Here is a 22,380-nt window from a genome sequence, read left to right on the forward strand (position 1 = left end):
GAAAAATCGTGTGCCAAATAGTGCTGAAGGGAAAGGAAAGGGAAAGTGCAAAAGGTGCTCGAGATGTCAAGGATTTGGGAATCAAGCTAGAACTTGCAAGGAACCTGAGTGCGTAGACCTATCTGATCTTGCATCTGCTCCAGCACCCCCCCCCCCAAAAAAAAGAAAGAAAAGGTCTAGTTTTCCTGCTTCTCCTTCTGATATCTTAATCTGCATTTTTTGTACTGCTAACAATTTTTTGGTTCTCTTTCAGGAAGACCAAACCTGCAGTGGTAGTTGTCTCAAAGCCCCAGACAAGGTCTAAGTCCAAATGTGATGCCTCATCTTCTTCCCAGCTGTCGGTGACATGGGACCGGGAGTATCATGACTTAGAGACTTGAGGCAGACACGATCACCCACGTGGCCTAACCCCCTCGGGGGGGGGGGGGGGGGTCGGGCCCGAGGGTGATACGGCCGCCCTTCTCTTTGTCTCCCCGAGGGGTCGGACCGCTCCCGTCTCGGCCCCGAGGGCCGAGGCGCCCCGACCCCTTGTGGGTTTTGCGCCGCGTATATGGGGTAGGTGAGCATAGCGGGGCTCACCTAACCGCATTTATTGCGGTTTGGACGAGCGCAGAACGCCGCATGTAACACAGTGCAGCGCGCTCGTTTATCCGGTCAGTGACCAGTCACAGACCGATCAGATCGTGGGTTAGGTGGCGACAGGCGGTCTGACGCACGCCTCGCCCCATCCCGTCAGGACGAGAGCCTCCAAGCACTCGTCCCTAGCCGGAGCCGGCGTGTTAGCTCCTGGAGATGGCACGTTGGTTCCGGTCAGATATATACCAGGCTTCATTCTAACCATTACAGGCAAGATATTGTATGAAGAAGGGCGAACATGCAGATTGTTAAACTGACACGTGGTGGACAAGAATGATCGATTTGTGACCGGTCTGACAATGGTCATGTCGTCAGCAGACAGCCATGTTCCCACGTCGCGCCTGCTTCCGGTGGAAGTGGAGGTAGGTATGGGCCGTCCCATCAGAAGGTCATTCGGACGGCAGCCATACAAATCTCCGTCCATTAATGAAGAGAAGTCAAGTTGGAGGGAAGAGAGGATGAGTCCCCACACAAAAGAAAGAGAGGGAGAGATGGTGCATGTGGTATCCCCTTGAGATATAAAACGAGGACCTTGCCCACGTAGAAAGGGAGAGGAGAAAAACGATCCCAGAACAATCGGGGGCTGGCTCACACTTTGTAGCTTCTTCATACACAGATCCACCAAAACACAGGAGTAGGGTATTACGCTTCTCAGCGGCCCGAACCTGTATACATCGCCCGTGTCTTGTGTGTTTCCACTCTCGCGAACTTTCCACAGACCAGGAGCTTAGAATCTCACCCAGGGCCCCCGGCCGAACCGGCAAAGGGGGGCCTGCGCGGTCTCTCGGTGAGGAGCCGCAAGCTCCGTCATCTGGCACGCCAGGTAGGGGGCTCTGCGAGAGATCTTCTGAGCTCTCGCACTCTTTCGTGTGCGCCAAGCTTTTCCTGTTCAGCCCAATGGCCGAACAAGCAAAGGCGCACAACCTCTCTCCGAGCATTAGCGGTGACGATGGGGAGCCAAACCCATGCCGTCGAGCTCGTACTCCACCGCCCCCTCCACGCCAAAGTCCTAGGAGGGAGGAGGTGCTCGAGAGGGTCGAAGGATCCGCGACTTCGACATCCACGGGCGATGGGGAAGGGCGGCGAGATGGGGAGCGTCGCCTCCTCGTCTACGGTGACGGCAGCACGCCCCAGGGCGCGCTCCAAGCTGCGGGCGCGCTCCTACGTCACCCGCCCGTTGTCCCTGACCCGGAGTCTCCAGCCCAACGTTGGCTGGACGACGTGGCCAACTTGGTCATGACGGCACGGCAGCGCCTAGGTGCTGGTGGGCGGTCCTCCGCCACCAAGACCTCTGGCGCTACTACCACCGGCTCCGTGTCGTCAAGGCGGAGGGCGCGGCGAGCGGCGGCTGTTGCTCGCCATTCGGCCGCCACTCCTTCGTCAGCGCCTCCGACCCAGGAAGATCTGCGTGGGGGGCCGGATGCCCGCATCAGTATCGAGCGCCGGCGTAATGGCCGACGTGCTGCCCACGCAACGGAGGGCGCCTCCTCGTCCGGAGTGTCACATCAACACGGACGCGGGGATCAGCCCTCCGTGCCCCCGGTTGGTGGTGTCGGCTGTAGAGCCTTTGTGGCGAGCCTTCGGAACGTCCGTTGGCCCCCAAGGTTCCGGCCCACCATCGCCGAAAAATATGACGGGAGCGTCAACCCCGCCGAGTTTCTCCAGGTCTACACGACCGGGATCGAGGCCGCCGGGGGTGACGACAGGGTCATGGCGAATTTCTTTCCCATGGCCCTGAAGGGACAGGCACGGGGTTGGCTAATGAACTTGCCACCCGCGTCCGTCCACTCTTGGGAGGATTTGTGCCAACAGTTCACCATGAACTTTCAAGGCACATATCCGTGCCCAGGTGAAGAAGCGGACCTGCACGCAGTACAGCGAAGGGATGATGAGTCACTTCGCTCGTACATTCAGCGGTTCTGTCAAGTCCGCAACACCATACCAAGCATCCCTGCACACGCGGTGATCTACGCGTTCAGGGGGGGTGTGCGGCACAACCGCATGCTCGAAAAGATCGCCTCCAAAGAGCCCCAGACTACCGCGGAGCTTTTTCAGCTCGTGGACCGAGTGGCTCGCAAGGAGGAGGCCTGGACTTGGAACCCCTCCGGTTCCAGTGTGGCAGCTTCGGCCGCCCCCGGGTCCGCCGCTCGGTCAGGGCGGCGGGACAGGAGGAGGAAGAAGAGGTCGGCCCATTCCGACGACGAGGGTCATGTCCTCGCCGTCGAAGGCGTTTCGCTGGCCACCCGAAAGGGGAGGCCTGCGAGCGACAAAAAGAAGGAAGCCGACACTCCCTGACCTCGGCTACTTGGAAGAGCGAAGGCGGCGCGCGGCCCTTCGAGCCGCGCGCTACCAGCAGAGCCTGCGGCGCTACCATCAGCGCCACGTCCGGGCCCGATCACTCTGCGTCGACGACCTCGTCCTACGCCGCGTCCAAACGCGTGCTGGATTGAGCAAGCTCTCACCAATGTGGGAGGGTCCGTATCGAGTGATCGGCGTCCCCCGGCCGGGCTCCGTTCCGCTGGCCACGGGCGATGGCACAGAGCTGCCTAACCCGTGGAACATCGAACACCTTCGTCGCTTCTACCCCTAAAGGGGATCGGGTGTCAGGTTTCGGGCTCGGGCCAACCCCGCACCCCCCTCGGGCGTGCAGGGTTGGCCGGGGGCTACCACATATGCATATTCTTATTTCTCTTACATCTGTATCTCAATAAAAGCATTTTCGATTTCCTAAAGGCTGTATCTGTGCTGTTGTCGCTGTCGTCCGCACCGTCGTCACCGCACTCCTCGTCGGAGTTGAAGGCAAACGCGAGCCGAGGGGCCGCTCATTATTGTCGGTCGGTTTTCCCTTGCTGATGCGCGCGATTTGCGACCGCCGGGATTCTGCCCGAAGAGAGAGAGAGCAGGGAGGAGAGGCCCCCGAGCCGAACGGCGGCCTAAGGCCCCCGACGACCGGAGCTGGCCCTCCGCCTGCTTGTCCGACGGTGCCAGGCGCCCCCGACCCCCAGGATGGCCCCGAGGCCACTGCGGGAAGGCCGCGCCTGTCGCCCTCTGACCCCGAGGTCGTCGGCACAGAAGCCGAATGCGCCCCGCGTGGCCTCTCGGATGGAGAGCGCCCTGGAGATGTGGCCCCTGACGAAGAAGATCGGCCCCGCCGAAAGGTGCAGCGGCCCGTCTACTTCGTTAGCGAGGCCCTCCGGGACGCTGAGACCCGATACCTTCAGGCCCAGAAGATGCTTTATGCTATCCTGATAACTTCGAGGAAGTTGCGCCATTATTTCCAGGCGCATCGGGTCACGGTGGTTACGTCTTATCCCCTCGGCCAAATCTTGTATAACCGAGAGGGTACTGGACGGGTGGTGAAATGGGCAATCGAACTCTCTGAATTCGATTTGCGCTTGAAACCAAGCCACGCGATCAAGAGCCAGGCCCTCGCCGACTTTGTGGTGGAGTGGACCCCAGCTCCCGAGCTCGTCTCCGCCCCCGAGGCCAGCTCAAGCCCATCGCAGCTGCCTCACACCGCCCTCTAGGTGATGTAGTTCGACGGCACCTGTAGGAACCGGCCCCACCTGTCACCAGGCCTTAGAAGTGGCGTCACGCCCGACCGCTTCCCTCGGGGAGGGCGATCGCCCTGGCATAACGCAGGGGGCTACTGTCGGTGACATGGGACCGGGAGTATCATGACTTAGAGACTTGAGGCAGACACGATCACCCACGTGGCCTAACCCCCTCGGGGGGGTCGGGCCCAAGGGTGATACGGTCGCCCTTCTCTTTGTCTCCCTGAGGGGTCGGACCGCTCCCGTCTCGGCCCCGAGGGCCGAGGCGCCCCGACCCCTTGTGGGTTTTGCGCCGCGTATATGGGGTAGGTGAGCATAGCGGGGCTCACCTAACCGCATTTATTGCGGTTTGGACGAGCGCAAAACGCCGCATGTAACGCAGTGCAGCGCGCTCGTTTATCCGGTCAGTGACCAGTCACAGACCGATCAGATCGTGGGTTAGGTGGCGACAGGCGGTCTGACGCACGCCTCGCCCCATCCCGTCAGGACGAGAGCCTCCAAGCACTCGTCCCTAGCCGGAGCCGGCGTGTTAGCTCCTGGAGATGGCACGTTGGTTCCGGTCAGATATATACCAGGCTTCATTCTAACCATTACAGGCAAGATATTGTATGAAGAAGGGCGAACATGCAGATTGTTAAACTGACACGTGGTGGACAAGAATGACCGATTTGTGACCGGTCTGACAATGGTCATGTCGTCAGCAGACAGCCATGTTCCCACGTCGCGCCTGCTTCCGGTGGAAGTGGAGGTAGGTATGGGCCGTCCCATCAGAAGGTCATTCGGACGGCAGCCATACAAATCTCCTTCCATTAATGAAGAGAAGTCAAGTTGGAGGGAAGAGAGGATGAGTCCCCACACAAAAGAAAGAGAGGGAGAGATGGTGCATGTGGTATCCCCTTGAGATATAAAAGGAAGACCTTGCCCACGTAGAAAGGGAGAGGAGAAAAACGATCCCAGAACAATCGGGGGCTGGCTCACACTTTGTAGCTTCTTCATACACAGATCCACCAAAACACAGGAGTAGGGTATTACGCTTCTCAGCGGCCCGAACCTGTATACATCGCCCGTGTCTTGTGTGTTTCCACTCTCGTGAACTTTCCACAGACCAGGAGCTTAGAATCTCACCCAGGGCCCCCGGCCGAACCGGCAAAGGGGGGCCTGCGCGGTCTCCCAGTGAGGAGCCCCAAGCTCCGTCACCAGCCACTGCCTACATCCCCTTCACATCCTGCTGGAGTAGTTTCTACATCTCAGCCGCCTACAAGGACAACTCCTCCCAGGCTAGCAAAGACAAAAGCAAGGACAGCTAGTGTTAGGACAAAATGAACCAAAATACTACCTGTTAATCTATGGACCTGTATCTCTCTATGGATCTGTTAATCTATTCTGTATCTCTCTATGGACCATGGACCATGGACCATGTAAACTCTATGTTTGTATGCACCTGTTAATCTATCCTATTATGTGTGGACATGTTTGGTAGAACAAATGCGCTCAAAATCTGATCCTTAAGTATTCATGTTTTATTCCTGTCACACTATGCAAGTGCATAAACATAAAAAAGTACTATCTTGTCACATAATTATCATCATTTCATTAAGATTAGAATAATTATCATCACATAATCTCCATTACTTCAAGTGCATAAACATACAAAAGTACTAACTTGTCACATACATCAGAGATCACAACTAACTTCCAGATTACAGCAGAGCTCACAGAAAGCCCTTTGCCACCACTACAGCAATCATACCTAAAAGTACAGCACCAAAAACAACAATGCCAAATGCTGCAATCTTCAAATAGAGAGTTTGCTGCTTCACTTCGGACCTCATCATCAATACAACATCTATAAGCTTCTTCTTTGAACCTAGGTCTTCAACTTCATCCTCTTCAGAACTATCTCCCTTGATTTCTTCCCTACTAGCATCTCCATTCAGCAATCCATGATCGATAAGGTACTTCTGGTAGCATTCTTTCCAATACCAAAAATCGCATGGGGCATTCCTCTACAAATTTAACCCATTCATCACCTTATTAGGCACAATACAGGTGCAAACAACAAAAATAAATCACAACAAATTTGTACTTTACCTCTGTGCGGTTTGAACACTTGTAGTACACTCGATTTGGGTTCTTCTTGCTGCGGGACACATACCGAACAATTTGCTCTCCACAATCCGGATAATACACCAATGGCAACAATGAGGAGGGAGTAAAACGAATCTGACCAGTGGAAGAGGATGATGCATGACGAGGATGGCGGAGCATGGATCCCTCAACATGTGAGCCACGAACAGTTGAGCTACCCGAAGCCGCCATTGCCAACAAGAACTAGGGTTAGGGTTTGCTGAGCGGAAAATGAAGAGAATGAACGGGAAAGAGCAAGGAAATGGGGAATAAGGGAGAAGAGACGAAGGGCAAATGAATCCAACAATATTTTTCTCCACTCCGATCTAACGCCGTTACCTCGCAATGCGACGGAAGTGCTACGGGACGAAGGAAAAACGGTGGCCTGTGCTTCTCGCCGAAAGTGAAAATTTTGTGTGCTATTTTTTGGTACCGATTTCTTTCCTGTGCTATGGATCGAATTTTCTCTTTATATAATACTAGTACTAGTATTTATAAGACGCTTCGCATTCACATTTTCATTTCAGTTTGCACAATATTTTTCAGTTCGTATTTAATAAGACGCTTCACATTTCATTTGAAACCTGCTCCTGAACTCCTCTGACATCGGCCCACCACAAATTAAACAGAGCCCAATTTCCGCAAACATTAATTAACCCCAACAAAAGCAATCGAAAAGAAGCCCATTAATTATACTTTAATGGCTGCTTGTGATTTTGGCCCGTACCTGCTGGTAATTCTATCCCGTGGTAGCTCGTAAATTTTTGCCCATTGGCATTGAAAATCTCCGTTCGTAGTTGCTGATAAATTTGGCCTGTAAGAGTGATAATTTCGGACCATACTAGAAAATGGGTGCGCCTTTGGCGCACCAACTAAAAATAGCCCGTGAATCTTTATATTTTTTCATTTAGGATATATAAACATTGTAGAGTTATTTATAATTAGTTTAGTGTTTATTTTCCGACAAATATATTACACCTAGATAAACGGAAACCGGCAAAAAAAAATCTAAGCTCAAAATAACATCTCAAAATAGATGCGCTTTGCCGCATATTGGATCAGGAAGTAGAAAATATTGATGTGCTAGCCTATAGAATGTTTTAATGGTCCAAATTTGTAAACGTTTCGCATGCAGTACTATTTAGCAAGTCTTCGATAAAATTAAGGGTTAATTTGATCTGTGTCATTGCAAATGTGTTTATTCAGATAAATATATTACAATTCGTCTATTCGTAGCCATGCAAGTCAAATTTTACAAAAATGGAACCATAACTTCGCCGCCACGTTTTTCATCTTCTTCCACATCTGCACGGCACGTGAGACACACCCGTTAGATTCATCTTTTTCCTCTGTCCTTCCCTATTTTCTTTTTTTCCCCATCTCTATGGAACCATGCCATCGTAAATTTTACGATTTAAAAATAGAGTAAATTGCATCCACGGTGCATCAACTTGGCAGGTGGGTGCAATTTGGTGCAATATCTTGAAAAATGAGCATTCTAATACACGAACTTGGCAGGTAGGTGCAATTTAGTATAAGAACTTTATAAGTGATCATATAAATGCAACAACTTGCATGGTAGGTACGATTTTGATAAAGTAAATTTAAGAGTTATGCGACAACTTAATTATTTGGAGCATTTTTTTATATAAATTCAATTTTTAAGTATATTTATATTTTTATCCTAATAACTAATAACTGAAAGTCAATTAAACTGGATTTAGAAATTATTATTTCGGTTAATATTTGAGAATGTGAAGAAAAAAATTCTTAAAGGTAATTGGATGTAAATTGTATTACTATGTGCAATATAGTTCTTAAAGATTAAATGTAATATCCATAAGATTACTTTGTAATGGCATATTGACATCGTGAAAAAAAAACTCACATATCATATGCTTAGCCAAGTTGATGCACCAAAATAATAAATTGTTAAGTTCTTATACTAGAACGCACTTACTTGTTAAGTTGTTGCACTCGGACGTTCAATTCTCAAGTTCTTTCACTATATCGCACCCACCTGTCTGTTGTATCGTGTGTGCAATTTACTCTTTAAAAATATATCATTACTATTCATCTATTTGTTCGGTTTACAGTTTAAACCATAAATATATAACCATGAATTTTAGCATATTTTTTTAATATATGCATTCATGCGTATAGGTTGTGCTATGGTTTACTGACGGATTCTTTAATTAGTTTTTAAGTCACATTCATGGTGATACTTAAAAGCAAAATCAATTTAGAAATTAAAATAAACCTCACTTCCATCCTCATATAAATAATTCAGAGAAATTAATTTACCATCTTTGGAAATTGAATAACATATCATTTTAAATTAATATAAACATAATCATATCCATTCAAAGACATTTACTGATAAATTCTTATGAGACATTGTACAATTTTACATCTCACAAATCAACCCACAAAACTCAAAATATTGATAAAAAATGAGTCGTGAATTGAAGACTTATAAACAAATCTTGTCAGAGGTTGTAACTTCTAAACCACCATCCCAACTAAAGCATAGTTGCCACTGGATAGAGAAAGACTCTTACGATTCTACTCGCAAATTAGCAAAGCTCCTTGTAAATCATCCACTCCTCACTACCCAATTTTGGAAGTCCAAGGCTAAGTCAATGACCCATTAATTGTGACAGAACCACTCAGCATAAAATTTATGCACTTCACTGCGCCCAACCGAAATTAGCCACCCAATTGCCAACCCAGTACTAACCTAGGGGAGGAGGGATATTTCCAACATAAAAACTTCCTGACTGTATCAAAATTCAATGCAAACTCACTACTCCCTCCGTCCCTAAATATAATAACTTTTAGCTCTCAAGATTTATCCCAAAATATAATAACTTCTACATCAACATTCTCTTCCCAAACAATCACAACCTCCACCATTCACTTTTCCCACCTACCTTCACTACTCAACCAATCACAATCCTCCATCATTCACTTCAACCTACTTTGTTAATAACCGTGCCCAACTCTAAAAATACTTATATTCTGGGACGAAGATAGTACTTGTTACTGTAATTTTATTAAACATTTGATCAAAGAAAAAGAGAAAACATAGGCTATATTTAGGCGTTGGCAGTGACAGGCTGGACTAAGCAGCTTCACTATAGGCTGCCGAGGAATGCAGAACATATGTAACATTGGTTAGGCTGTGTTTAGTTTCTGAAATTGGAAAAAAATTTAGGGAAAGTTGGTAATTTGAAAAAAAAAGTTAGGAGTTTATGTGAGTAGAAAAGTTTTGGATGTAATGTGATGTGATAGAAAGTTGGGAGTTTGGGGAAGTTTGGTGTGAACTAAACAGGTCTTAGTTTCCTCCGACAAATTACAAGGCAACTACAAGATGAATCCCAGAATTACCTTATCCCAAATCTTGCCTTGATTTTTTCCCTTCCTCTTGGTAAGCCCCAAATCTTGATTTGAACTTTTTCTAGGCTCTCCCTCAAAAGATACGGAGCTATTCACGTCTAACTATAAAGTAAAAGTAGAGTAAATGACTCGTCTCAGGAAGAATACAGCAAAGCAACGTTCGAAAAAAAAAAGCAATAGCAATTAAAGCTACTATGTTCTGCTCTTGGTAAGATCATGCAAAATCGATGCCAAAGAACAGCACAGCTCGAGTAATTTCAGCCACAATTAAAGCTTTATTCAGAGTGAAAGCATGATTTAGTATGTTGGGCCATTGGGCTGAAGAGGGCTTGGTTGGCATGGGAGTAGGCGAGGTGGCTGAGGTCACCAAGCTGCACGGACAAGGCCTGCTCGGCGCCACCAGGAAGCAGCTGAGCGCTGACCAGCTCCGACGTCATCCGACTGCCGGCCGCCAACAGCTCCGCTGACACCTCCAAAATCTTCTCGAACTAGGGTGGTGCGGATGGGGCAACCCCTTTCTCCTCGCTGGTCCACCCTGGATCCAGGCATCCAACCACCAAGCTTGCGGCGGCAAGCTCTGGCACCTCCGAGCTAGGCATTGTTAGATCCGGTAGGAGCAGTTGTCGTCTGGAAGCGGCGACGTGCTTAAGCTCCACCGAGATGTGGAGGGAGGCGTGCCGAGGTGGCGCGGATGGAGAGAAGCAGCGGCGGGGGCATGGAAAAGGAGGAGTCGACGGCCGGGGCAGGAAGGAGGAGAAGGGGAGGGGGTGCGGGCGGCGTCTCCGCCACCAAGCGCGCCGTCACGTGAGAGGCGAAGGAGGCGGACGATGTGCTGGAAGACTGGAATATGCGCGAAAGGTTATCCAGATCGACACTTGGCAGATTTTTGGGTGAGGTCTAACCAAAATTTTAGGGCGCCACGTGGCCCAATCGGAAGGCAGATCCTAGACCCAGAAATCGGTATTAGAGATTTGCTGGTAACTTGGGTCGGTAGTTGCTACTTGCTAGTGCAGAAGTCTAGAGTTGAGGCGTTCACTTTGCTGCCATTTATCGGTGAAACTATGAATATGACAAATTTGGGTTATCGGGCATGACTAGAAATCATGTGGGCTCTACCCGCGCAGGTTCGAATCCTGCCGACCACGCCCTTTTTGGCTTTTCTGTACGAACATCCCCAAGACTCCTATTTGCTTTTTTTTTTTGTGTTCATTTTTTTTATATTTTTCAGTTTCTTCTTTTGCATTTTTTGTGTTCATTTTTTGTGTTAGTATTGATGCATTTTACTATTTATACCACATGCACATCCCCCATTTTGCTGCATTCCTTTTATATATAGTTTTCTTTATTATATTTTCAGTGCATTTTGCTTTTCTGTGTGTGTAAGAATAATTTTTTTTTCTATTTATACCACATGCACATCCCCTAGGCACATACTGTGCTGTGCTGGTCCTGGTCAGCTGGTGCGGTGGTGCCTGGTGTACTGTACTCTTTGTCCATTGAGCTGGGCCGCTGGACTGGCTTGATGGGCTTGATGGGCTGGCTTCTCCAGGCCTCCAGCTGGTTTGGCTAGTTTTTAGGAATAAGTTCACTTTGACTCCATTAAAAGTGATCCGAATCTAATCCATACCCCTAAACTATAAAACCAGATATCTTGACCCCTAAACTGTTAAAACCGGTGCAACTTGACTCCCTCGGTAGTTTTGAAGAGCGGTTTTGCTGACGTGGCGTCTATGTGGCAATGTTCACCTTGTCTGCCGTTGACGTGGCGTTTGGGTGGCATTAAAAATTAAAAACATACATGTGGGACCCATTCGTCATTCAGAAGAAAATTTTGTGGGTCACTGACATACGGGACCCACTGATATCTGGGACCCGCACGTCATCCCTTCTTATCCTCCCTCTTTCTCTTCCTTCTCTCTCTCCCCCACGCGGCCACGCCGGCGTCATGAGTCCCTGTCGCCGGCGCCTCCACCTCGCCACTGCCGGCACCTCCACCTCGCCACTGCTGGCGTCGTCCTCCCCGACTTCTCCATCGGGGTTCATCTCCTCGCCGGCTCCGCATCCATCGCCTCGAGTCAGCGTGGGCGGTGACGCTGGACGAGCTCCTCCGGGACGAGGCCGCTGCCGCCGCCGGGGGGTGGAGGTGGACGCCCCGTGCGCGTCCTCGTCTACGACGCGTTCCTCCTCTGGGCGCGCGCTGTGGCGGTGGCGTTCACGTTCTTCACGCAGTCGTGCGCCGTCAACGTGGTGTACGGCCACGCGTGGTGCGGCCGTGTACACGTCCCCGTGGAGGCCGGCGCCATCGCGCTGATCGGCTTGCCGGCGCTGGAGCTGGAGGGCTTGCCGTGGTTCATTAAGGTCGGCCCCGGCCCGTACCCGGCGTACTTCGACTTGGTGATGAAGCAGTTCGACAGGCTGGAGCTCGCCGACGACGTGCTCGTCAATTCATTCTACGAGTTCGAACCCGAGCTGAGCTAGTAACCCCATCAAAGCTACAGTAGCAACTATCTGCTGGTGATAATGAAATTGCAGACTTGCCTGCAGCTTGCTTGCCGGCGTCACTGTTGGCTTGCAGCTGGCCCGCTGCTGTCTGCCGCCTCCCGTGCACGCCCGCGCAGTGTCACGCCATCGCCATCTACTGTGCGTGTCACGACATCGGCTCGGAACACAAGTCAACCCAAAAGATCGGACCGACCATGTACCCACAGAGTGTGTGGACCCGGTAGTCAGAGACCGGGCCACGGTAAGAGAGAGAGACCTTGAGCACATTGCTATAAAGGTCGGCAGGATTGGAGAGAGAGGGATATGAAAAACATTGTACACAACAATTCCCAATTGATTCAAATCTCTCTTCCTGCTATCTTGTTCTGTTCTTTCTTCCTCCTCAAGCTGCTCTTTCCTCCCTCCAATTCCTCAAATCTCCACGAACTCGCTGAAGAATTAGTGTACTCATGACAATTTGGTATCAGAGCATCGATCCTGGAGAAGCCACGCTATACATCTCGCCTTCAGCTGCAGGTCGAAGCGATGGAGAAGCAGAATATCGACTTTGGCAAGGTCTTAATGGAGATTCAGGAGTCGCTTGTCTCGCTGAATCGGGCGCAAGGCGAGACGCAACCGCCGTCAACAAGCTGGACCAAGGCGTGACCAACTGGAGACCGCAAGTAGAAGCGGCAGTGAAGGAGTTGCGTGAGGAGGTGGGTGATATCCGCCAGCAAATGGACCTGCTCGGCAAATCGCAGTCCGCGCCGCCGGCGACGTCTTCCCCTCGAGTTCCGTTGACGGACGAGGAAAGGAAGGCGCCGTTGCTTCCTACGCCACCAGCTTCGCGCGTGGCTGCGGCGGGGGACAGCGGAGACAAGTGGGCCAGTGGCCGCCAACATCCACATGAACACCGGGGAAGGGCACCAGGTGTGGTTACCACCGTGGTCCCGACCTCGGTCAAGGGTACGTTCAGTTCACCTGCTCCATCTTTGGGAATTTTGGATTGGGAAAATGATTTTGATTCGGGAGAGCGTAGGTTTAACCATAGAGTCCCTAAGTTAGATTTCCCAAAATTTGATGGTTCAGATCCACATGATTGGAGAATGAAGTGTGAGCATTACTTTGATGTGAATAACACTTATCCAGGGTTGTGGGTTAGAGTCTCTATCATTTACTTTTCTGGGAGGGCTGCTTCGTGGCTGAGATCAACTAGAGCTCACTTGCGGTTCCCTAATTGGGAGGATTTTTGCGCTGCAGTATCTGATAAGTTTGATAGAGACCAGCATGATTCGCTAATTAGACAGATGGATCAAATTAAACAGACGGGTTCGGTTTGGGAGTATTATGAACGATTCGATGAATTGATGAATCAATTGCTAGTTTATGATCCTGGGGTAAATATGTGTTACTTGACACATAGATTTATTGATGGGTTGCGTCGGGAGATTAGAAATGCTGTTTTACTTCAGAGACCCAAGAATCTCGAGTCTGCTCTGGCTGTTGCTTCCTTGCAGGAGGAAGTGTTGGAATCATCTGACTCCACACCGGTGAAGGAGGGCAAGAAGTTTGAGAGTTCTGGGCAGCACAAGACTGGTGGAAATTTTAAGGGAGCTTTTCCTTTACCATTGCCTCCTGGTCGTCATTTGGGGGTAATTCAGAGTGCAAGAGTGGATGAGAAGAAGGAAGGGGAAATTAAAAGATTGTCTGCATCTTCAGAGAAAGTGTCAGCTCTTAAAGCACAGCGTCGGGCACAAGGATTATGTTACATATGTGCTGAGAAATGGTCTCCCACTCATAAGTGTGCTAACACTGTGCAATTGCATGCAGTTCAGGAGCTGTTTTCTGTTTTGCATGAAGCTTGTGATGAGGCAGTTTGCAATCCTGAGAATTCTGTTTTATCGGACAGTCAGGTGTTGATGGCAATCTCTGTACATGCAGTTCAAGGATCTGAAGCTAGTGGATGCATGAGGATGTTGGGTCAGATTCAAGGCAAGGACGTTTTTATTTTGGTAGATTCTGGTAGCACTGCAAGTTTCATTAGTGCTCGAGTGGCAGAAGGGTTATCGGAACTTTCTCAGATTGCTACTAATTTGCAAGTGAAGGTGGCTGATGGAGCTACTTTGCACTGTCAGTCTGAAATTCCGGCCTGTGAATGGAGCACTCAAGGACAGAAATTTTGCACTACTCTCAAGATATTACCATTGGGAAATTATGACATGATATTAGGAATGGACTGGCTAATGCAGCACAGCCCAATGACTGTGAATTGGGTTACTAAATCTCTCACAATTGAAGGCAGGAATCCAGTTGTTACTTTGCAGGGAATTTTGTCAAACACTGCACAGTGCGGACTTATTCCTTCCAAATAGTTGAATGGGTTGAAACATAGACAGGCAGTAGCAAATCTTGTTCAACTGTGTTGTGTTACAGACCTGGAACCTTCAGAAGAATTTCCTCTTGCAGTACAACAGGTGCTAAATAAATTTGCTTCAGTATTTGAGGAACCTCAGGGTCTGCCACCTGTGAGATCGTTTGATCACACCATTCCTTTAATCCCTGGAGCAATGCCTGTCAACGTGAGGCCTTACCGTTATACTCCATCCCAGAAAGATGAGATTGAGTCTCAAGTCCAAGAAATGCTGTCTAAGGGATTGATTCAGCCCAGCTCAAGTCCATTCTCTTCACCTGTGCTGTTGGTTAATTTCTTCCTCCTCAAGCTGCTCTTTCCTCCCTCCAATTCCTCAAATATCCACGAACTCGCTGAAGAATTAGTATACTCGTGACACGCAGTCGAGCCATTCGTCGCCGCCCGCCAGCTGCTCGCTATCGTCACCCAGCGCAGCTTCGGCCCTCACCGCCCGCCGCCGGCCGAAGGGGGAAGAACCGATGAGAAAGGGAGAGAAAGAAAGAAGGAAGAGAGGGAGGAGGAAGAAGGGATTTATGTGGGCCCCACATGTCAGTGGGCCCACAATTTCTTTTTTGAATGACAAATGGGCCCCGCATATATATTTTTAATTCTAATGCCACTTAAGCGCCATGTCAACGCCACATAGGACGAAGACCTAGTCAATACTGCCACGTAGACGCTATGTCAGCGAAACCATCATCCAAAACCGCCGAGGGAGTCAAATTATACCGGTTTTAATAGTTGAGGGGTCAAGATATCCGGTATTATGGTTTAGAGTCATGGATTAGATTCTGGTCACTTTTAAGGGAGTCAAAGTGAACTTATTCCTAGTTTTTATTAGCTGTATAGCTGGCCATCTAAGGTGAAATTTTTTGCTTGGAGATTATCACTGAATTCCATCCCAACTGAGAAGGTGCCTAAGCAACGAAATATGAGTACAACTTGTATATGTAAAGTTTGTGGTGCTGCAGAGGATACTTGGGATCATGCACTTCTTCATTGTACTATGTCAAAATGTGTGTGGGCTTTGATGGATAATGATCTTGCAGAACTAATTGCAACCACGAATATTAAAGATCCCAAGGATTGGCTCTTTTACATGCTTGATGTTTTAAAACCTGGAGACAGGACGAAGCTACTTGTATCATGTTGGGCAATTTGGCGAGCTAGACGGAGAGTTTTGCATGACGAATTTTATGAAAGCCCTTTAACAAGAATGCATTTTATTAAATCATATTTAGCTGATATGGATTTGATTAATATTCCTCTATGCCTACAGGATAAGAAGCACTTGACTTATCCTAAAGTACCAGTATGGATGCCACCTCCAGAAGATTGCGTAAAGATAAATGTGGATGCAGCAATATCACGATGGGGTAACAAGGGAGCTGTTGGGGCAGTGTGTCATACTGTATCTGGTGAATTTGTGGCAGCCAGTGCTATGGTCTGGGAAGGGCTCTCTGACTCGGCAACTTTGGAAGCACTTGGATGCAATGAAGGCTTGGCAATAGCTATGGGCTGTAATATGTCAGAGGTCTGTATAGCCTCAGACTGCCTTGAGGTCATTAGGAGCATCTCAAAGAAACCAAGGTGCCAATATTTAGCAGTCCTAAATGATATTGAGGCAAGAAGGAAGCATTTTGCAAAAGTAGAGTTTCGTCATGAAAATCAGGCTTGTAATTTTGATGCTCACAACTTAGCTAAGTTTGCTTCTACTTTACAGGAGGGGTGTTATCTTTGGTTTTCAAATCCTCCTTGTAATATGAATAGGAATGTAAATGTGGACAGTAATAAATAAATTGTCCGCTCTTTCTCAAAAAAAAAAAAGCTGTATAGCTGAATAATTTTGCGATCAGTGTTCGAGGGTACAAATGAATCAGCTATTATAAAATTGAGAACTAGGTCAAACACAGTTTTTTAGAAATAATTTATACATATTATTTTCTTATAAAAACTACACTATTAGAAAGCTAGGAAAGCATATCACATTTACATACAATCTATTAACTTATTAAAGTAATAAAAAAAGAGCCTTTACATTTGCTCCAACGGCCTAGATATCCTTATATTAATTGGATAGAAAGAAAAAAAATAAAGTCTATAGAAATATAATTTAAGAAAACAAAAAATTCAGAATTAAAAAAATAAGGAATATTGAAAAAGGATACTAGAGTCCATGTATACAATTTAAAACTAATTGAAGTTCGAAATTAAATGTTAATAAAATTAAAGCTATATCCCCGCAAAAAAATAAAATTAAAGTTATAGGTTACATAGTTCATATAGAAATACAATATAAAAGTAAATAAAATTATTTTTTTTAAAAAAATATTGGGAAATAGTTTATAGTCCATATAGAATATAATTTAGAAATAAATCAAATTAAAAATTAAAAAATAAATATTGAGAAGAGTCTAAGGTCCATATAAAATACAGTTTATAAATATAAATTAAAAAATAAAAATAAGAAATATTGAAAGAGAAATATATAGTCCATATAAAAATAAGATAAATAAGGAATATTGAAAGAAGGGGCTAAAGTCCAAATAGGAATATAATTTAAAATAACTAAAGTTTGGAATTTAAAAATAAGAAATATGAAAAGAAGGGTTTAGAGTCCATATGGGAATAAAATTATAAAAAAATGAAAATTCGAAATTAAATAATAAAAAATATTGGAATGGTATTCTAGAGTCCATATAGAACAAAATTTAAAATTATAAAATAATAAACCACTACCACATATATATCACGTTAGTTTGGTAAGTTAGTACATAATTTAAAATTATGTTATCATTTTAATATATTCTAATAGTAAAAATGTGAAAATCTATATATAATTTCGTGAGAAAAATATAACAATCTACCGGGTGTACTGTTTTACCAATCGGAGAAGAACCCACGACGAAGCCGCCGCCACCGCCGCGCATCGTCTTGTCCATTTCGCAGGACAGAAAAACAGGAGTTCGCAGGTGGCACGCTGCGTTCACCCCGCGATCCTAGTGATCTGATTCAGGCGACTAGTAACTGGCACCACATGATCATGGTTGTCACTCGCGGCTGTCAGACAGCGGAGCAGATCAGCAGAGCACCATATGCGCCATGCGACAAGCTAGCCCATACTGAACTAGTGCTAATTAAATTCCTAACGGGTTATCAATAGAGCGGTTAGCTAGCATAAGCCTTGATTATAGTGGTAAAGTGGGGGAGTGAAGTGCGCTGCTGTTGACACTTGACAGGTAGCTCGGCCTTCTTTTCTCTCTCTCTCTCTCTCTCTCTCTCTCTCTCTGGGATTCTTTCCGTTTGTCTTGTTGTATCTATCTTCTGTCTCCGACATGAGGTGGAGAGCTCGTATTTGGTGGGGGGCCTTGGGCAAGGAAGTGGACGGCCGACGTGTCACGATGAGCCGCAATAATTGTGCTCACAACGTGACAATTAGCAGCCAGTGTTAAAGCAGTGAACATCACCCCCACACACAGCTATTAGTATTGGTGTCGCAGTTGCAGGATCCTATTGGTTACCCATGGTTTATTATAAACCGCAGCGGTTTATTAATAATTAAAAAATAGTTTATAGATAAAACTTTTGCATATATATTTTTTAACTATTCAAAAGTAAATGTTGAAAAACATTAAATTTAAATTTAAAATTTAATTTTTGACAGCGGTTTATAAGTCATGGGGGTTGTGTAGATGTGAATTGTGATCAGGGTTTACAAAATCGTGTGGTTAAACTTCTTATTTTTAAAATCACGATATATCTCGTGATAACCGCACGGTATTCACGGTAACCACGCGGTTACCGCTAGACCGTGGGATCACGGTAAACCCACCCCAAAACGCTTTGGGGAAACTTGCGGCCTGTTATTTACACTTAAATCATGCCACAAATATATAAAGAAATATTAGTAGTACTAATTAATTACCATCCTAATTTAGACCATCTTTATATTGGCCATTTCCGGGAACCCGGGGGAGAATATCACAGGACCCAGGTGTACACAGCTCCGACCAGCTTCCTTCACCAATACCGTTGTCCCACCTGGCTAACTGGCTAACTTTCCTTGTCGCGTACGCAGTCCATGTCCAGGGGCCCCACCTGCAGCCTCACATCACAAAGCCATCAAAACCCCCACCACCCCGACTCCGAAGGCGAAGGCCAGCCAAAGGAAAGGAGAAAGCGCGGCCATGGCGGAAGACGCGCCGCCGTCGTCGCTTCCGCTGCTGCTGCCGCGGAAGTCGTTGTCCTCGTCCTCCGCGCAGCGCAAGCAGCAGTACGCGCGGTGCGTGTCGCACGCTGGGGACGAGCTCCACAGCTTCCGCTCCTGCCTCGCGTGGATGTGCGTCGACCACTCCACCCGCGCCCGCGGCGCCGCGTCGTGGGCGGCCTTCCTCCTCCTCGCCGTCGCCGCCCCGTCCGCGGCCACCCTCGCGCTCCCCTCCCCGGTCGGCGGCGGGGGGTCGCCGTTCGACGGGCAGGTCCAGGTGTCGCTCACCCTGGCCGCCGCGCTCGCCTACCTCACCCTCACGGCGCTCCTCCAGGGCCGCGGCCTCCGCCGCCTGCTCTACCTCGACCGCCTCCGCGACGACTCCGAGGAGGTCCGGTCCGGCTACATCGAGGAGCTCGCGGGCTCCTTCCGCGTCCTCGCCTGCTTCCTCCTCCCCTGCACGCTCGCCGAGGCCGCCTACAAGGCGTACTGGTACCTCGCCGCGCCGCCGTTCCGCTCCCCGTGGTGGTCCGCCGCCGCGTGCGCCGTCGAGGTCGCCTCCTGGGCCTACCGCACCGCCGTCTTCTTCATGGTCTGCGTCCTCTTCCGGACCATCTGCTACCTGCAGATCCTCCGGATGAAGGGCTTCGCGCGCGAGTTCTGCAGGTTCGCCGACGTCGCCGCCGTGCTCGAGAGCCACCGCCGCATCAGGAAGCAGCTCCACAGGATCAGCCACCGCTACCGCCGCTTCATACTCTGCTGCCTCGTCCTCGTCACCACCAGCCAGTTCGCCGCCCTGCTTGCCACCACCAGGCCGCACGCGCAGATCAACCTCGCCACCGCCGGCGAGCTCGCGGTAAATCTTCCTTTTCTGCTCCTCCTTTTTTTTTTACTTCCATTCCGATTTATGTTAAAAGGTAAGCAGTAATTGCTTCCTTCACCGAGAAATCAAGGTGATGCGATTACCGATTTGGTATGAAGATATCAGTAGCATCATGAACGATCTGAATCAGAAATATGCATTGTTCAAAGATGCGATTCACTGCATAATTAGTAGTAGCATTTAGCAGTAAGTAATCACTACAAATTTATCTCTTCAAGATAGGAAAATGATTCGGTGGAAATGGAAACCGCAATTGGATACATGTAAAATTGGGACAGGAATGATGAGAAGGGGCTGAATCGAAGCAGTTTTTAGTAACTGTTAATTCTGCTCTATCCCTGTTTCTTTCTACAAGCTCAGAAATATGAATTCCGCTGTTGGGGATAGTGAAAATGCCAGATCAGGTTGAGCAAGGTCAAGTGGCTACTGGCTAGCCACACTGTAAGTAAAGTTAGTCCTAGAAGAAGCTTGCACGCCCTGAAAAGGAAGCACAAATGTTCAGATAACTCTAGAAGTAGAACAGAACAGTGCATGAACCTCCACCACCCACCACATGTCCACAGCAGACAACTAGATCCACATTCCCATCACCACTCCATCAGTAGTTGTCTGTGTCTCAAAAGGGCTATACAGCTAGCTAGATTTGTATTGCAAAATGTTAAAAGAGACAAATTCCCTGGTAGATGCTTGAGGAAATGCATATTCCTGAAGTTGAATATAGAATGTTATCCTTCAAAAGTAAGATCAGGAAGAACAATTAGGTTGCAAAATGGAATGTTGGAATTTCTGATAAAACTGAAGTATATTTTATAGTGGTCATTCAGTGGGCCTTTTTTTTTATAATGGATAAAACTTGGTCTTTGTTTCAGCCATCTGTTCCTTGAGAATCATTTTCCATATTAAACATAACTCAATGTGTTTGCTCTGATAGTTAACCCAGGAACCCAGCAGTAAATCCCTGCGTTCATCGTGAACTCTGATTTTTACCGTGAGACTTGGAAGTTTTTGCCGGGGGACTTGGAAATTTTCATTCTGTCAGCCACTGGCTTCAGTGGCCTCGGTCTGAGACTCGAGTACCTGACATCTGTTTGTCGCTTCACATGTTGTGCAGCTCTGCTCGCTGAGCCTCGTGGCCGGGCTGCTGGTGTGCCTCCAGAGCGCGGCGAAGATCACGCACAAGACGCAGGCGATCACGAGCGTGGCGGCGGGGTGGCACGCCGACGCCACCATCAACGCCTTCGACAACGACCAGGAGGACCCCAACCCGGACCTCCCCCGCATCGTCGGCTACCTGGTGCCCGTGAACGCCTACTGGATGGCCTCCGGCGAGTCCTCGTCGGACTCCTCCTCCTCCTCCTCCTCCAGCGACGACGACGACTCCGGCCACCCCAAGTCCAAGTACATCCCTTTCCAGAACAACCACTGCTTCCAGCAGAGGCAGGCACTTGGTAAGCGCTCACAACAAAACAAAACAAACAAACAAAAGAACAAACAAACATATGTGAAAGCTGCATTTCATTTCATCAGTTCGTCCTGACCTGATCGATGTGGTGGTGGTGGTGTTTTTTTTGTCAGTGACGTACCTGGAGAACAACCGGGCCGGCATCACGGTGTACGGCTTCGTCGTCGACCGGACGTGGCTGCACGCGCTGTTCATGATCGAGTTCTCCCTCGTCATGTGGCTGCTGGGGAAGACGGTCGGCATATCCTGAGGCCTGAAGGAGCTTTTGCCTCCTGTTGAAGCTTTCAGCTCTCTCTCTGCTCTGCAGCCGTGCCGAGATTTCTGATGATCAAAGATCTCTGCATCGTCTCATATTGCTTCCTGGATTGTACAATACAAAATCGAGTGCAGAAATTGCAGATAATAGTTCAGTTTCTGTGCCATGTCCGGCACAAAAACGAAGCAACAGTTCTGAAGTTTTTAGCTGTATGTTTTTCTTTAAAAATTTTTATGGTTCTTTGTTTGAGGCAGATTCTGATGGAGCATTAGTTGTATGAAAAATAATGGGATGGGATAGTTGTCCAGCTTGATTTGATGAGATTATGAGAGAACAGTGATCGTTGTATACTGTATAGGTTGATTTCATGAAACGATTACAGTGATGTTCAGGTTGACTTTTTTTTTTCCAGATTTGTTCAGGTTGATGTTGTATTCTTGTTGCGTAGGAATCTCTAACGATGAATCATGGTTCTTACAAAGCTCAATGACATCCCTTCCTAGTGATTAGATCATTTCTCATATAAGGGCTTGTTTAGTTCCAAACTTTTTCTTTAAACTTCCAACTTTTTCATCACATCAAAACTTTCCTACACACATAAACTTTCAACTTTCCATCAAATCATTCCAATTTTAACAAAATTTTCAATTTTAGCGTGAACTAAACACACCCTAAATGTTTCGCAAAATTCAAAATTGCCCTGTTTAGTGCACACCAAACTTCTCCCAAACTTCCAACTTTCCATCACATCCAAAACTTTTCTACACACATAAACTCCTAACTTTTTTTCCAAACTACTCCCTCCGTCCTAAAATAAGTGCAGTTTTGCATTGTTCATGTTCAACTTTTGACCATTCGTCTTATTTGAATTTTTTTTATGATTAGTATTTTTATTGTTATTAGATGATAAAACATGAATAGTACTTTATGTATGACTAATTTTTTTCAAATTTTTCATAAATTTT

General features: G+C 47.6%; 2 protein-coding genes across 2 annotated transcripts; both read left to right on the top strand.

Annotated features, from left to right (window-relative positions):
* Positions 1-12,521: 12,521 nt before the first annotated feature.
* Positions 12,522-16,037, top strand: LOC4329708 (uncharacterized). The gene is made up of 2 exons (XM_066307873.1): positions 12,522-13,163; positions 15,887-16,037. The coding sequence occupies exons 1-2, from the start codon at positions 12,668-12,670 to the stop codon at positions 15,889-15,891; spliced, it is 501 nt and encodes a 166-aa protein (XP_066163970.1). The 5' UTR covers positions 12,522-12,667; the 3' UTR covers positions 15,892-16,037.
* A 2,723-nt stretch (positions 16,038-18,760) lies between these two features.
* LOC4329709 (uncharacterized) lies at positions 18,761-21,812 on the top strand. Its single transcript, XM_015770891.3, has 3 exons — positions 18,761-19,670; positions 20,809-21,145; positions 21,273-21,812. Exons 1-3 carry the CDS (start codon positions 18,795-18,797, stop codon positions 21,407-21,409), a joined length of 1,350 nt encoding a protein of 449 aa, XP_015626377.1. The 5' UTR covers positions 18,761-18,794; the 3' UTR covers positions 21,410-21,812.
* Positions 21,813-22,380: the final 568 nt, after the last annotated feature.

The sequence above is a fragment of the Oryza sativa genome, chromosome 2 (assembly GCF_034140825.1).
Source record: "Oryza sativa Japonica Group chromosome 2, ASM3414082v1".
NCBI classification, from domain to species: Eukaryota; Viridiplantae; Streptophyta; class Magnoliopsida; order Poales; family Poaceae; genus Oryza; species Oryza sativa.